The sequence below is a fragment of the Hippocampus comes genome, unplaced genomic scaffold, assembly GCF_001891065.2.
Source record: "Hippocampus comes isolate QL1 unplaced genomic scaffold, H_comes_QL1_v1.1 scaffold39, whole genome shotgun sequence".
Taxonomy (NCBI): Eukaryota; Metazoa; Chordata; class Actinopteri; order Syngnathiformes; family Syngnathidae; genus Hippocampus; species Hippocampus comes.
This window is the reverse complement of record NW_017842054.1, coordinates 3,451,945-3,468,690: the sequence shown is the minus strand read 5'-3', so window position 1 is coordinate 3,468,690 and position 16,746 is coordinate 3,451,945. Positions and strand designations below refer to the sequence as shown.

Here is a 16,746-nt window from a genome sequence, read left to right as displayed (position 1 = left end):
GCTTGACTTTCTTTTATTGGCCCCCCCCCCCCGCCAAAAAAAAAAAATACTGACTGCACAAAATGAAAAAAATCATAAGATTCCAGGTCTCTAAAATGATTTCTTAAAAAAAAAAAGACAATTCTCATAAAATTATGACTTTTTCTTGTTTTAACGTCTTTTTTTCTTCCACGGGACTTTTTTCCAACATTATGACTCTAACTTTTTAGTCATCTTTAGTTTTTTTTTGTACTAGCTTATCCCCCCCCCCACCACACACACACACAAATTTTTTTTGCATGTTTTTTATCTTTAAGAAAAATGTGTCTACTTTGTTTTGGGGGGGGTCATATTTTCCTCAGAATATTTTTAATGGACTCATTAATTTTTCTTAGTCCCTTTCAAAATTGCTTTTCATTTACAATTTGAACAAAGACAGAAAATGTGACCTCACGTTGCTTTTCTCATTAACATGAGAATTGGTTTGTTTGATGTATTTGCCGAAACCCAAAGATCTTTTTGAGGTGCTCAATAAATTAACTGACAAAATATCGAAATTGATGCTTCTCTTTCGACGGTGGCAAACAAATAATGCATAGGAAAATAAGGAGCTCACCCCAAAAAAATAAATCATATACTTCATGCTCGTGCGGCATAACACATAATTTCCCAGCCCGACCCCAAGAAAGACACCACGACATTTGTGAAAAAAAAAATCTACTAAGTATTTATTGTAAGTTGTTACACTTTCTAGCAGCACTATGCAAATGACAAGATATTCAAGGGCAGTCACAAAAGATTGGCCTTTTGTCGTAACGCAAAGATGGTGTGTTGTTGTTTTTTTTTTTCCGTGTAAACAAAGACAAGATCAAGTGCCGCTGATCCCAATGGACCACAGCTTTCAACACAGCAGGCGAGACTCAACGAGAGGTCTTTCGCACCTTTTCAGAGAAATGAGAAAGAAGCCACGCTCTTCAGAGAAATGAACAATCGCAGAAGAATAATGGTGAACATTGTCATTTTTTTTTTGTTTGTTTTTTTTTTTTGCGGGCGACAAAAGTTACAATTTCAGTTGTGACATAATAGCTCTTATTTGTCCGCAATCAACGACCATTGGACGTTATCATTGCCTTTTTACAAAAACTTCATCTGCGTTGGGTATTACTTGATATAGTTTTACGAAGACAAACACTTTTGAAATGAAACAAACACTTGACCGTGCTTATAGTCCAACCGCATGGCAATGACAAATTTTTGGCACATCGTTTTCACTTTTTAAAAATGTATCGGAATTGACCAATAAAAAAAAAAAAAAAAAAAAAACAATACATTGTGAAATGGACACGGAGATGCAAAAGTACAGTTTTGTTACATCCGATTGGAACCGTCATGCAAAGACTTGCCGAAAGCAACACCATTAATGAGCAAAAAGTTGGGTCACAATGTACACCTTTTGCCAACGCTTTCTTGAGGTACGCATTTACGCAGCGATATGTGACGGCTGGGTCCGCGACAACGCTGGGGACGCGTCGGATGCTACACTTAAGGGCTTCCCGCATTTCACGGCACTTTGGACACCAAGTGCTCCGGATCGCTCGGATTCCTTATAGAACTCGTTTTCTGACCGACATTGTTAAAGAAGTTGTTATTGCCGTCGTCAAGACTTGATTCAAAAAGTCATTTTGTTGGTGTTTGTCCGACTCTGGTTGAGACGTCATAAGTCAGAAGTTGCTTTATGTCCGCCATTGTTAAGGAATTCGACCAGAAATCGGTGTCAACGGTAAGGAGTCGATGTCAGTCCGACGTCGTTCAAGTTCAAATTGTGTTCTGTACGAGATCGTTGACCAAGTTGTCGTCCGTTCACTGTGAAAGATGTCGTGAATTGTTTTGGGTCCAAAACTGTTGAAGAAGTCGTTGGCAAAAGTTCTATGAAGTCAGCAACTGGTTGCTGTTCTTCAGATGTCTTTCAAGAAATCGTTTTCCATTCAAAGGAGTTGTTGTCGTCCGCATTTGGTCTGACTTTATTGTCAGTATTTGTCCGACTTTCTTATAATCGTCACCAGAAAGGTTTTTCTGGGTCAGACATATATTTTTTAAAAAGATGTTGGCGTCAACAGAAGTCGGTGTGGGTCAAATATCGCCAAGTCGTTTTCTGTCGTCCGTCATCGATTAAAAGGTTGTTGTCGCACTGGCGTCGCTGTTGGTCCGCCGTTGTTGTCCCGTTTGACTTCGTTCAAGAAGTTTTAGGTGAAAATATTATCCAAAAGTGGATTTGTAATTCCAATGATGCTGTCGGTCCTGCGCCGCTCAAGAATTTTGAAATTGTTGCCTTCCTCTCGCAACCAGACGACAAACTCATACGAACGGATCATCATCCGACTTTCGTACAAAGAGGCTCATTGTTTTCATGTAACACTCAAGAATCGGGTATGCTTCGGTGAGAAAAATACAAACCCCTCAAAAGAGTTTTTTTTTTTTTTTTAAATTGTCTGCATACTGCAGTACTTGAATACATACTCATACAGTATCGTTTGTAGCAAATAACTGAATTATTTCATTTATTTAGCAAAAAGCATGCTCAATAGAAAAAAAATCATCTTTCCCCATCAGCTAAATGTTTAAATTCCCAATTTCCGCCTGCGCTTTTTTCCATCATCTCTTGACCTTGAGGCTTAGGCATCGAAATCAATAAAGAGAAAAGTGATCGCCTAAAATCCGTTTGTCGCACACCAGCCAAGCGAGGACGTCAAAACTGTAACGCTTTTCCCGCGAATGGTGGTATTGCCCGTCACCGAGAGAGGAAGCCAGAGCACGAGAAATAAAAGCGACGGAATCAGAGGATGTCTTGGGAAAAACAAAAATGAGGCATACCGATGTCGAGGAATCGAATTTCGCGCAAATTGACAAAACCTGCCGGAGAGATCTCGATAAAGCCCCAAATCGTACCTCATCGCAAATATTTTTAAAAAGTGGCTGAAACTAGCTATGTGAACAATTTTTCGTCGGTGACCATTTTAGGGATTTATTTGAGTAAAAATGGGAAAAAAAATAAAATAAAATAAAAAATAAGCCCACTTCCGATGGATGCGCTTCCAACTGCATCGACACAGTGATCGTTGGCGAGGATGCGGCTACAAAAACGAGACGTTTGAAGGTCGGATATCGAAGATGACATGCTCTTGTTTTAGGTGAAAAGAAAACACATCTTTTCACAGATCAAAAAAACCAAAACAAAAAAAATCTAAAATTCACAGGAAGTTGAATGTCACCAGACTGTTGTGAGCACATTTCAGCCCTTCAAACCTGGATGTAAAAACAACTGGAAAGAGACGGGCTGGCGACAGTGACTCCAAATTTGCTATTTTGTTTTGACAAATAAAACATCCTCCGTTCGTAAATCGTACACAAGGCCAGCCACTGTTCTTCGCGAGACGCCAGCACGCTGCCACATCATGTCAGACAACATTTATTCGTTTCTGCATCGTCACGAAGGCATATACTATTTTCTCTGTGTATTACTTGAATGAGCGAACATTTTTTTGCTGAGTGAGATTGAAAGGACTTCAGCAAAGGGCAATGTAAACCGTGGTCCATCTTTTAAACGGGTGCGGGCGGAACCTCGCCCTTTTCCCAGCAACACATTTGCATAGGCAAAAATGGGATTAGCCCTTAGACAGTGGTTTCCTGAATTATTATATAGATGCAAAAAAAAAAAAAAATCTAGTTCAAAATCAAAACAAAGACAGAAAAAAAAAAGCAAAATCAACAACAACAAAATGTCGAGGCTAAACTCTCTTGAATACACTCCTGCCCCCACACGCTGCCGCTCTGATACATTTTTGTCTGTGCACATTTTATAGTTTACAGTGTTAGGCTTCAAGTAGATCTACAAAAAAAAAAAAAAAAACAACCAAAAATGACAACAAAAAAAACCCCTGACAACTAGATGTGAAATAAGTTAACCACATGAGAGGTAGTGAAAAGCCTACAGGGTTGTTGTTTGTTTTCATCCAAGGAGATGATAATAAGAAGAAGAAAAAGAATAAGAAGAATGATGATCATAATAAATGTGTCAATAAGGCCAAAGCTTCGCAACCCCCCCCCCCCCGTCCTGTCAGGACACTTTAGTTCTTAAAAAGGGGGGAAAAAAAAAAAATAAGTGGAAATGGCAGAGCACCGCCACCGTCGCATGACTTCACATGTTCATTGCTTATAAAATCCACAGTTATTCAACACCAAACAAGCGCCTTGACTGTGTAAGAGTCGCAATAAATTAAATTTGGGGGTAAAGGGGGGGGTGGTTAGGCAAAAAGGACACCGGGCGGGAAAACGCCGGACGCGCAGTGCTCCCAGTACATCTCTCCCAAGTATAGAACCTTCCTGCTCATCTCCCAAATGTTTTAAACACGGCGCCACCAAGCGCATAAACTCACTGTCTCTTTATAAATGTAAACTTGATTTTCATTGCACCATGACGTTTATTTATTTTTATTTGTTTATATGCTTAGTGGTGAAACATTCTAGTGTTAACTTGCGTTTTAAAGATTCGGCAAAAAACTTGTTTTCCTAAAAATGGAAAAAATATATATATATTGTGATTCAACTGGGCGCTTGCATGCACAGCGAATGTCACTAATGTGGCCGCCTGCATGTACTGACAGGGGATAAATAATATGTACTAGTTCTTTAGACGAACTTGTATAGGCCAGACCTTTGTCTTCACTGAACCTAGATTCAAAACGAAACAAAACAAAAAAAGGCTTTTTTTTTTCCTCTCAAAAAACAATATTTCGATTGACCCCGCTCGATTGATAAAATTCACCGACTACATTTGAATGTACAGCGGAACCTCCGACGAGAAACTCAATTCGCTGAAAGCAATTTTCCAAAGAACGTAATTTATTCCATACCGAAAAGAACTTTCGGTCTATGATGGAAGGAACAATTTCAAATTCTAACTGTGATACAAAAGAAGTTAACCGTTACAAAAGACAACTAAAATAAAGTAAAATTACTCACCCTTTGAAGGCTGACACAGCAGAAAGTTAGCGGCAGAGCGATACCATCACCGAGTTTAAAAGGAAGTGCCGGAATTGAAAAAGTCTGTCAAATAGAAAAAGCTCAAGAAAAAGAAAAACACACTTGGTGTTAACAGCTCAAATTTAACATTGTGCATCGTCGACTCAATTAAAAAAAATAAAGTGATTAAAAAAAAATCACATCTATTGCCATAACAAAACATATACTCTGACTTTTGCGGAATATTATTTTTTTTTTGTATTTCCAGGAGGGTTGAACTCTAAATAGTTCCACTTTTGGAGGTTCCACTGCAATTCATCAAATAAACAGATTTTTAGTCACGATGGACATAATCCGTGCACTGATCATTAGGGTGGTGCGGACTTGGAAAATCGTGTCCGGCAGAGGAGATTTATATTCCCTCGCAACTACTTTGCCGTCTAAAGAAAGTGAACAATAAAGTCGTGACGTCACTTACAACCACTCAGAACTTTGCTCAAAACGACAGTCATGGAAGCAGGCGTTCAGAACATTCACAGAGCAATTCTCCTGTCCCATGACTAATATTTAAAAAAGTTACTCAATTAGCTTGAAAGTGGATCATGGACATTTCGTGCCCATCTCTAATTTGGAGTCATTTCGGCAGTTTAAAATCCAGCCGAGCAAGGTAGAGACACAAAGGCTAACAAGGGTAACTACAGTACAGTACACCCAATTTTCAATTTTTTTTCTTTTTTTTTTGACTAGCTTGCTCTCAAAATGGCTCTCCACCAAAACTTGGCACGCCCAACGTCTGGTAGTTCGATACACAGACGGCAACATTGACTCCTCCCACGAGTCCTCAACGAGTAGTGTCACAGTTTTCGCTAACACTTTAGGACCTGATAGATATATCGTCATCTATCTGGACATCAATATAATTGATGTTAATTCGACAAGAAAAAAAAAAAGTAGAGCATAATACTTCAGTCATGCACTTTCTACTGCATATCAACAGGCCGGGCGGGCAGAAAAAAATTAGTTACCGGGACATTTGGCAAGACCCCGCCCCTCCATTTTGTCCTCTAACTTCTTTAAAGCGACACATTATCATGCATTCAATTTTTTTTTAAATTATTACTATTATTACTCTTTTGTTTTTTTTTGTTTTTGTTAGAAAAGTAGACCAAAGAGAGAGTGTACAGTATAGCGCAAAGGCATGCTAATCTAGCAAGCGGCTCTCGCGCCCGAGGGGAAGTGTTAGCATTGTCGCTAACAAAAATTTTGCTGGCTAGTGGCTAGAACGAGTTCTGTCCTCCTCGGCGCTGTTGACATCATATTTGGCACCGGCTACACCTCACAGAAAAAGGCCAGGGGGTTTGTTATCCCAACCGCGTCAGTGCCTCAATGTAGAAGACGACTACCGCTGTGTTATTATTATAATTTATTTTTTGACCTGTGCTTGTCAGGCTATGAGAGTACGAATGGGAAGCAGGAGGAGGTGGGGGGGAAATAACGGGATGGTCGGGATTAACTGTGGTTGCTTTCTAAGGGGGCACGGCGGAGTTGGAGGACCTACAGGAGCGCCACTCGCTGCCTTTTGTTTTTTTTTTTTTTGTCTTGTCAAAACACATGTGAAGGCATTGTTGAGTTACATGTAGCTGCCCAACCACAAGTCTAGCCCTTACTTCTCACATGTTAAGAAGGAAAGTGCTCGAATGGAGGGATGGAAACATGGACGGTTTCTGCTTCTTCAATGTGGATGCCTCCCCTCTCCAAAAAAATTTAAAATAAATGCTTGTTTTCCCTTGCCGGAAAGCCTATTTTGAAAGAAAAATCTTTTAAAAAATAAAATAAAGAAAAGCAAACAAACAAAAAGTTGCAGTCGTCGGCGTAAGACGGCCTTCATCTCATTAGCTCAGAATGATATGGGGAGAAAAATGGGGTTAGAAATGAAAAGTGAGGTGTCATTATTACAGTACAGGAATCATTGGCCTGTCCATTCTCTCTCTCTCTCACGTTCTCGCTCTTACTTCCTGGTCCTGAGGAGTCCACGGTCTAACGTGACCATCAAGACATCTGGACTCGCGAAAACAATCAGCGGCCGGCGAAGGCGGCCTCGTCAAATTTGACCTAAAAACAACCAGCAAACTCACGTCACTGGCTAGAAATTGCTTGAAAAATATAAATAAGAACAATAACCAGCTTGGATGTCATTCAGTCTTTTTGCAATCAAGAAAGAGTTTGTTTTTCCAAACCGGACTTCTGGCACCATAGTTGACGTAGTCGTCTCGATGGAGGGCATCGAGGGTGAGTGAGGTGGGGGACTTTAGGTGTCGAGGCAGGTGCGCCTCCTGTTGGCGAGGAGGTCTCTGTAAACGGTGGAGTTGAGAAAGCGGGGGAAGGAGTCTCGGTGCATCAGCGTGTAGATTTGGAGCTGCGCCTCCTCGTACATCAGGCTGCTGGGCTCGGCCAGGCTCTGGTTGATGCCCTCGCGTACCCGCGAGTCCAGACTCACCTGCCGCGGATGAGAATAAGAAAACGGCTGACAGGGTAGTCGGGAAACTTTTCTTGCCAGTATTAAAAAAACTTTTTTTCAGGTAATCGGATGCCTTTTTGAAATTTGCACGATTATTGTTTGTATACACCGCCGAGTCCGGGGGTCGGCAACACGCGGCTCCAGAGCTGCATGCGGCTCTTTAGCGCCATCTAGTGGCTCCCTGGAGCTTTTATTTATTTAAGGTTCCAGACACTTTTTTTTTTTTTTTTTTGTCCGATATGGCTCTTTCAACATTTTGGGTTGCCAACCCCTGGCCTCGTCGAATAACGAACAATTCATTTTCAGTGGTGTGTTGATTTAAGGTCGGCTTTCAAACAAATGGCCTCCCTTTGACAAAGAGGAACCAGAGTCCAAACCTCTTTCGGCGACAGTATGGACACGTAGTCTTCGTATATGATCCTGGCTTTCTCGTCCACCACCGAGGGGTCCGTCTCCTTCTTCAGCTCGTCACAGGCCAACCAAAATAGGAGGTTGTCCTCGCTGTACTCTGACCTCAGGAACTCCCGGAAGATCTCCCGACCCTCCAGCGAGCGCAGCATCATCTCAAAGCTCCGAGACCATGAGAGCACCTCGTCGAGACTGGGGTGTCTGCGGTGGCGGTGGGAAACGCTAGAGATCAAGACAAAGCGGTCGTCACGACGCAAAGCCAAGGGCGACGGGGTTGAGGACTTACTGTTCTTCTGCAGCTTCTATACTGTCCATCTTGGTACAGGTCTGGCGTTCGCTTCTCTCCATCCTGTCTTCATTCCTGCATGTTGGGCAACAGGCAGGCTTTTACTCACGGCCGTGTCCAGGGGTGATCGAGATTACTGCAGTCAAACGGTGCACTTTGCTTCTTTGGATTCAAGGCTGAATTCATTAGCAATCTACTCGTAAAGATTATTTTTTTTAAATTTGGATCAAAATTAAAAGAAATAGTCACCCGATGACAATGACACTGTTCTGACAAAAGTAACAGTGCAATTTTCCCTCTGAATATTCAATTTTTTAAAAATGTTACTTTCAGTGGGGCTCTCAAACGTAAGCTCAGCATGTAAGCTGCGCTTACGACCTTCAACTTTCTTTCACAGTATGCGAAGGACAAGGTAACGTGTTGTTGCACATACTGTATAGTTCTGCAAATGCGCAGAGACAAGTCAGTCTGTTAGCTTGTGATCAAGGCAAAAACAAAGCTTGCATTATTCGCTGCCGACTGTCAATGCTAGCGTACAATGTTAGCATTCAGACTCCAAATTTCATGGTCGTTTAATAAAAAAAGACAAAGAGCCTCCTGGCTTATCCGTGCATTTAAAAGAGCGTCGCCAGGCACATTTTACATTTCATCCTAGTAGATTTTTTTTTTTGGGTGTCATCGTGACAAACTTTTCGTGTGACATGAATGGGAAGAGGCAGGCTGTGTTTCAACTCTTTTGTCAGAAAAGATAAATGGTGGTGTCCGGTGCCTTTTTTTTTACAATCTTTGAAAGGAAATGCAAATACTGCCCCAAATTTACCCACAACATAGACAAAAAAAAACCCCAACAACAACAACATTGCCGTCACGTCATTCTTGGTTTGTATCATGCAGCTATTAATCAAGCTGGGAAAGAAGCGTGTGATCCTCAAGTGAGCAAGACAATCTATAATAAACATTGCCAGACATCCAGTGAACAATGGCCTCCTGTCAACGCGCTAAACACACATGCGAGCTTCCTTCTGTCCGCCGCGACTCCCGTCACACTCGCCTTGGTCCATAATGCAACAGACACTGCGCCGTCTATTTTTGTCCCACCATGGAGGATCTCTGCTTCCTCTTGCCGGGCTCTTGTCAAAGTCCCCATTGTGCTGCCTCTAATAGGGTAAGCGGGCCGCAGCCCCCGGGCGCTCTCACAGTACGCCTAAATATACAGGCTGTTCCTCACAGCTGTTTTGCATGTGACGAGAGGATGGAAATAGAAGGGGATTGTATGATCGTGGGTGAGGACCAGGTTAGAGGGGATGAGCGAGGAGGGGGTGAAGCGAGATGAGGAAGATTGCTAGACCAGGAGGGGGGAAAAAAAAAACAATTAACCACCAGCACAGGAAAAAAGAAAATAAATAAATAGATCGGCACGGAAATCATTGAAACGCTGGCTTGTTGGGAAACTACTTCCAGGTCTGACAAGCTGCCAGCCTGCCACTTCTTCAGATGGAGTGCTGCGACAGAGGCGACGCATTCACCATTCACTGGCCCACAACAAACATTCATTCACCGTCTTCTAAGGCCAAGCGTGCGGCCCGAGCGAGGCGACTGCAGGAGCGGGATGTGCCGCTTGTTGGCATCGATTGCTTGCTGGCTTGCGTAGGGTTTTTTTTGGGGGGTGGGGGAGGGGGGGCAACCCAACAAGGCGGGTCTTCCGTGCAACTGGGCCTGGATTTTAAACGATTTTCACCCCACATGAGGCCGTTTGGATATCCAGCGGAACCTAAATAGTTTAACAATATTGGGTTCAAGAGAACAGCACAGTGCGGTAGTGGTTAGCGTGTGTGCCCTAACAGTTCTGAGGTTGGTTTGAAATCACTGCTCCGCACGCCGTGCTCAACCCGGCTAAATATTCACCGTTTTCTGGAATTGGCTTTACAGTATCAGATAATGAGCAACAAACAGTCCACTGCAACGTGCAGTATGCAGTGAACCCAATTCTTATTAGAGTATTTTATTATTATTATTTATTATTATAAAAAATAAACGCTTCTAAAATGTCATTTTTGGGGAGCTAGGGGGGGTGTCTCAACGGATTAAAAGCATTGCCATCCGTTTCAAAGGGGAAAGTTGACACCATTGCATGAATGAAACTTTTAAGTTAAAGCACCGATGTATATTAAAATCCCATTTCTAAATATATTTACATTCTTTGGCAATTATTTATCCCCTACAATTCTTAGCCACCACTCTTCCAACACCAACCCCCCCAGCCCCCGCCTCCGCTCCCTCCGTTTCATTGAGTCAAAGCAACATCACCACAAAACCATTCTCCCTTTGATTCACTTAAACACTCGTCCCAACATTCGCGACAGTTCTTTCGTGCAAGTCTTGCTATTGTCCGCACTTTAGGCCTTCAACTATCTATCCAATGATGTCCTCACTAACAGCCACCAGATTAAAAGGAAGACCCCATCCTCATGCTTAAAATAGTTGCTCGCCTATCTTGCAAGGGGTGAGTTCCTTTCAACCCAGAGGTGCTTGAGAATTTTTTTTTGGGGGGGGGGGGGGGCGACAACGCTCATGTTTCTGTGGTTAGTGTGGATGGAGAAGCAGAGGACCTACCAGAGACACTTGCAGCAGCCGCACCAGCAGAGACAGCAGGTGTTGGGTCGGGGCTGTCCGGGGACCTGTGGTGGGGCCTCGATGTGCGCCGCCTGCCTTTTTCTCATCTCCACTCCACTCACACTCCGGGGCTGTGGCGCACACAGAACACACAAATCACCTGTTACTGAAGAAAAGTTCACACTTGGCACTGATTACCGTACACCGCCAAAGTCTCGAATGAGAAATTGTGTGATTGGTAGATGAGCTCTCACCTGTATCAGCAAATATTACATCATCATCATCCATCCATTTTTTTCCATCAAAATTGCACATTGTAAATTACCCATTGCCATTTGAATTAAACTTACTACGTAAAACATTGCCGCTCCGGTTAATAAACGGTTAATGCTGAAAAGAGTTTAAGCCGCTCGCAGATTCGTGCGCTTGACATTATTTCCCATCTGGGGGTCGAGCAATTTCACGTTCAAGGATGATTTGGGTACACGCCGTGTTCCACCTTGTAGATGCCGCGGAGCTCTGCCACCGTCGCTTGGGGGTTTCCCCCTCACATTTCACATGCTCGGAAGGTGGACGTGAGCGAAGCTTTGGGTTACAAGTGTGGGGGCGGGAGGGGCAAGGGAAGTGGACGACAGGGCAGGCGTCGAGAGAGCCACTTGAACATCACACTGCCGTCTTTTCTTTACGGGCCGGATTGCAGCGAGCACTGCGGGCTAATCTAAATGAAATGCCTCTCTCAAAGAAGTCATTTAAAGTGCCTCAGACAATAACGCACAGTGCGGCCTTGTAATTTGATTTCTTAAGCGCCAGGAGAGTGAGGCGGCCAGCTGGCGGGCTCGCTGCAAGTTAAACAGACCAGGGAAAGCCTCCTCGCGCTGCCGAGCAAACGGCGCTCTCGCAGCTCCAAATTCAGGTTGTTACATCACAACTCCTGTCATCAATCTCATCGAGGAGGTGAATTCCTGCTGAATTTAATCAAAGTTGCAGTTGATCATAAAACAAAACATAGAGAGCGCGCCTACCTGCCGACATTAAACCCGTCATTAACACCTCGGATGTGAAGATGAGCAGCAGAGACCCTCCGTCCCTCTCTACCTGGTCTGCATATGGACATACAACGGATGGGGGAAACTAAGGCGACGGGGCTGTCTGATATGCAAATGACGTCGCCTGACCATTGGGAAAGCGCATCAGTTATTCAGCAACCAGGCAACGAGCCCGTGTACGAGAAAAAAATAAATAAAACGGTCCCGCTGGATGCTAATGACGGCGGGCCGCGGCTTTGTTGAGAAGGTGGAGAGGCGAGGTTGCATTGACAGCACTTGCAAATCCCGGACCGAAAATACAAACGTGGCAGCGGGAGCATAAAAGTCACACTTGTGGAAGGTTTCTAGTGCTTCAAAAAGTGCCGCATGATAATCACTCGGGCTCAAAAGTTTTTCGGACAGATATTGCAACTTCAATTCAACGGGTTTGACACAATGACCCCAGCCACATTGTGTCTACAAATACGGACTTCACAATCCCAAATAAATTTGGTTTGATGGCACATCTTACCATGAATTAGTGAGTACTTGAAAGCAGGTCAGACAGAGTAGTCATGGCGTGAGGTAATCGGTTGCCGGACAATAGCGAGGCCGCTCAGCAGAGCGTCTGAGATTGGCTAATGGACTGCCTTGGTAGCTGGTGGGAGGTTCAGGGCAAGGCGAGGTGGTCCTTTTTTACCAACAGCAGCAGCGGTGAGTGGTTTCACCATCCCTGACCCGAGACAGTCACCGAAATGCTCCTTCAGTTCACGACCGCTCCTTTGGTTTTCTCCTGCCGGCTAACCCTCCAATCTCAGCGAATGGGTCGTTTGCGGACTTGAAAGTACAGCATCTAAGGGAGGGGAAAAAAAAACAAAAAAAACCCCCACATGTGTTAAATCGTTTTTGACAACCAATACGGGCTTATCGGGCAATGCAATCAAGAGCATAATTGAGAGACTTGTAACAAGTTTGAGGTCAATGTGTTGCGCAACCCACGTGGTACCTTTGTCGTGGCTGCTTGTTTGTTCAAAGACTACTGAACAGATTTACACACTACGGATCAAAAAGAGGGAGCAAATGCTTCAAGTGAGCATCGCTGGAACACTCGCTAAGTGGACACTAACTTACGCCAAAAATAGCAGACTGTGGTCGGATATTACTGAAGCTGTTGCATCTTGTTTGGCCAAAGGCATGATGACAGTTCAGACTGCAGGAAATCAGGGCTTTAAATACTTCATTGAAAAGAAAAAAAATGACCCAAGATTAGGCTTTACACTTGGGGTGGCCAACCAGTCAGAGACTAAGAGCCATTTCTTTTTTTTACTGTGTTACTGCAAAGAGCCACATCATACACATGGGCACACATAAGCATCACCGCATCCCTTCCTCACCCCATTTCCTCCTCCCACCCCTCGCGGTCGACTTGGGACCAGTCCGCTGGCTCCTGGTCGATTGCGATCGACGTATTGGGCACCCCTGCCTTAAAATCAGAGGTAATTCGTTGACTAGCTTAGCGCTTAGCGCTGTTGTTTGCGCATGGGCGGTGATTGAGTTGTCATCTGACTGGTTGCCCAGTATGTCAATCAAGTAACGGGATTGTTGATAGGCTGACATAGTAAGTTTTGTGTTTGAATGGCAGGGCCCCCGCTGAGGCGTTTCCAACGCTTGTCATGTGAAAGCCCGGGAGCCGCATTAAACCAGCCAAAGAGCCGCATGCGGCTCGCGAGCCGCAGGTTGGCCACCCATGCTTTACACGATCAGGATTTTGGAGCCTATCGGCAAGTTTAAAAAAAAAAAAGTATCCAATCTAATTCAACAACTTCCTTACTCACCGTAGAGTCGACCGCTGCAGTTCAGAGTGATTGGGACCCGCCCGGCTAACAAATCGCCCAAATTCCCCGTGTAATTGGCGCTCATTGAAACGCATTGGGAAGAAATAATAACATTTAAACCCTATAAATTCTCCCCCAAACTCTTGATAAACATTCAATGAACTGAAAATCGTGGCGGTAAAGGCTGTCGACCACCCTTCCTCGGTGCGACGATTTCATGTTTGGATGGCAACAGCGGAATAATTGTGACAGAAAATTATCCCTGCCTAACGTTAACCACTTTGGTCGAGCTCCAGCAAAACAAATTACACAGCGTGAAAGAAGCATTGTTGACGCTACCCCTCTGGCAAGTTTATCAGGGTAGTTTATTGTCACTCTACGCATTTTCTGCTATTCACGAGGTCTGTTTTTTTTTTCCAGGCCAAATAGGAACTTCCTGTCAAAGCAGAAGTCCACGGTTAACAGCGTTAAAAACAACAGTGAGTGTTTGGCATACCTGAATGATAGTTTTGACAACACTTGTTACGTGTGATTGTTATGTCACACATAGCTCAGCCACTTATTCTTACACCAATGTGTGAACTTGATCATCGCACACCGTTACGTCACCCGAAACGTGTTGGTACTCTGAATGGGTGAGCACCGATACCTGGGATCCGTATTGTGCCCATCCCAGCCTTATTCTAAGTCATCAGTTACTCAGAAGGGCTTCCAATATCAGCCACCAATAATTAAGTCAAAAAACAAAATTTGACATCGCAGTTGTAGATGCAATACTGTGGCCATGTGATACATTGGTGAATCATCATCTGCGTCAAAAGGAAAGGTCTTTGCTCACAATTGTCGGCAAGTACTCAAAGAGTAAATGGGACAAGTAAAGCACATGACTGATTTTGATGCCCTTACTGCTCTCTCTTTTTTTTTTTTTTTTTTTACAATGTTCGATTTGCACGATTTAAGTGACGTTTTCAGAGCAAGTGACACCGTTTGAAGCATCAGAAAAATGTTGCCGCAAAGACTTGGAGAAGGGCTGGGACTTTCGGCTTGTAAAACCTTATTTGTGGATATGTTTTATTGAAATTTGTCAACCGATCACAGAAAAACTTAAACGTTGTACTGTCTTTACTTGAATTTGAATATATTCTGGGCCAGATTTTCTATTGGCGATGTCACACAAAAACGTTGTCCAGAAAAATACATTTTTGTCGATACAAAATACACAATTTCTCTGTAACCCATCATTTGATTTTCTAAATTCTTGGAGCGTTGTACTCAGGTTGAATGACCATTCCGAACATACTCAGCAGTTTGATATACAGTCATCTTCAGTAAAAAAATTTTAAAAAATTGTCACGTTGCTAATTTGAGAGAGCTTCTTTTTGGTGGATTCTTGTGGCAGTACAGTATACAGTATATAACCCCCAAGCAAATTGGAGAAGGCACAAAGTAAGTGGAACCAGGAAGAATGATTAGAACCTGAACCTGAACCAGGGAACTCTGGCGACACAACGCGCAGGGGGTGCTCTCATCTGGTCACCCAAGGAGCTGAAAAATGGAGGTCGTTTGTACGAAAAAAGTGTCTAGGGTGGAAATGTTGCATGTGCCTCAAGGCCCCCCCATTTACCCGTTCTCACTTGAACCTGCTCTCATCGAGGAACTTCCATTACTACTATTACGATTAGCTCCACTGGCTAGCAGCTGCTGCGAACCCATCCGAGCGCAGCCGTCACCCGAGCTCGAACGCAGTCAGGGTAGTTCATGACGGACCCGATTCGAGCGACAGCGCCATCATTGTCGCTCGCTCGCCGCCCGAAAGCCGCTATCTTCGGGAGGAGGCGGAGGGAGCTGAGCGGGCGACCTAGCTGCCATGCTAACCGCCGAGCTAGCTTCACCGCCTCCTCCTTCGCCGCCGCAGCCAGTGTGTACGTGTGTGCGTGTGCGTGTGTGTGTGTGTGTGTGCGTGCCCCCGGATTCGGAGCGCGCCCGGATAAAGCGTCGTCTTACCGCTTTGTGTCGGACTGTCAGTGTCCCAGGGTGGTGGGTGCCCACGCGACGATGTCCCGACCTCTCTCGAAGGGCATCGTTAATGGCGATTTGGCCGCAGAACGTCCATCGGCGCCGTTTTTCCGTCCATCCGCCCCACTTCAGCACCGAACGCCGCCGAGCCCCTGGATGCACCGCGCATGCGCGCTGCTCTCTGGCTCTGCAGCCCATCATCATGAGGGCTCGTCTGAGAAGTTCCAGCCCGGCATCCATGCAGCTCAAATCGGATGGATGGTCCCTCGAATGGCTTTTTAAGAGGACATGAAAAAAAATGTTAAGTGAATACAATTTGAACCCCGCGTAATCCGGTTAGGCATCCGCGGATTTTTTTTTGTTGTTGTGGACTTTTTGTTGTCGTTCTTTTGATAACCAGCCCAAGTTTTTTCGTGGATTTACAGGCATATACAGTCTGAAAACAAAAATAAAAGCATCTATACACTTGTGTCCAAAAGCCATAATCGTATTAATATAGAATAGCAATTATCACATTGATAGACTTTTCTTACAGTAATTCCACACTCTAAATAAAACAAACATTACTGAAAGATGAATTGTTAAATACCACAAAAGAATAAAGCAACAGACCACAATTCCTTGCAGAGGTCGAAAAATAAATGAATAAGATTATCTGTTTCACATTTGCCTTGAAGAATTGTCAATCCTTTGAGTTTCACAACTGGGCAATATCAATAATATCAAAAAATATGTTTCAACGCCCATACTTTTTTTTTGCATCTGAGCGGGATAAGCACCCGACACCCACGTTTACCAGTGAACAAGTGATTTTTTTAAAATCAATCTTGAGGTGGAAAACGGGTTATTTATTATTATTTTTTAAATTTATTTATTTATTGTCACTTTTTGCGGCCCGGTTTATTATATAATTATCAATCAAGCAAGACAAGATGAACTTGAACTCGGTGTGCTCAAATTCGACTGTGTCAAATCCAGGTCCAGAAAGTAAGCTGACTGTTCATTGCAGTAGCACAAGAGGGCACTACAGCCCTACTCTGTCTACTT

The 16,746-nt window shown here is 43.8% G+C and overlaps 2 protein-coding genes across 4 annotated transcripts in view; one reads left to right on the top strand and one right to left on the bottom strand.

Annotated features, from left to right (window-relative positions):
• The window catches only part of pcnx2 (pecanex 2), a 20,562-nt gene extending 18,973 nt beyond the window's left edge, over positions 1 to 1,589 (top strand). The window contains exon 41 of the mRNA XM_019859967.1: positions 1,468 to 1,589. Within this exon, the coding sequence (XP_019715526.1) occupies positions 1,468 to 1,589 (122 nt within the window). The remainder of the gene's footprint in view (positions 1 to 1,467) is intronic.
• rgs17 (regulator of G protein signaling 17) lies at positions 435 to 16,311 on the bottom strand. Of its 3 annotated transcripts, XR_002167086.1 has the most exons (7): positions 15,688 to 16,311; positions 12,381 to 12,701; positions 10,824 to 10,954; positions 8,211 to 8,285; positions 7,894 to 8,146; positions 7,250 to 7,495; positions 435 to 7,110 (listed from the first exon to the last, which is right to left on the bottom strand). XR_002167086.1 is itself a non-coding variant. In XM_019860312.1 (6 exons), the coding sequence occupies exons 2-6, from the start codon at positions 12,381 to 12,383 to the stop codon at positions 7,307 to 7,309; spliced, it is 651 nt and encodes a 216-aa protein (XP_019715871.1). In that variant the 5' UTR covers positions 12,384 to 12,701; positions 15,688 to 16,310; the 3' UTR covers positions 435 to 7,306. The 3 variants fall into 3 exon arrangements, 2 of the variants coding, with proteins under 2 accessions (XP_019715871.1, XP_019715872.1); XM_019860312.1 differs by having other exon boundaries at positions 435 to 7,495; positions 15,688 to 16,310; XM_019860313.1 differs by having other exon boundaries at positions 435 to 7,495; positions 7,894 to 8,125; positions 15,688 to 16,309.
• Positions 16,312 to 16,746: the final 435 nt, after the last annotated feature.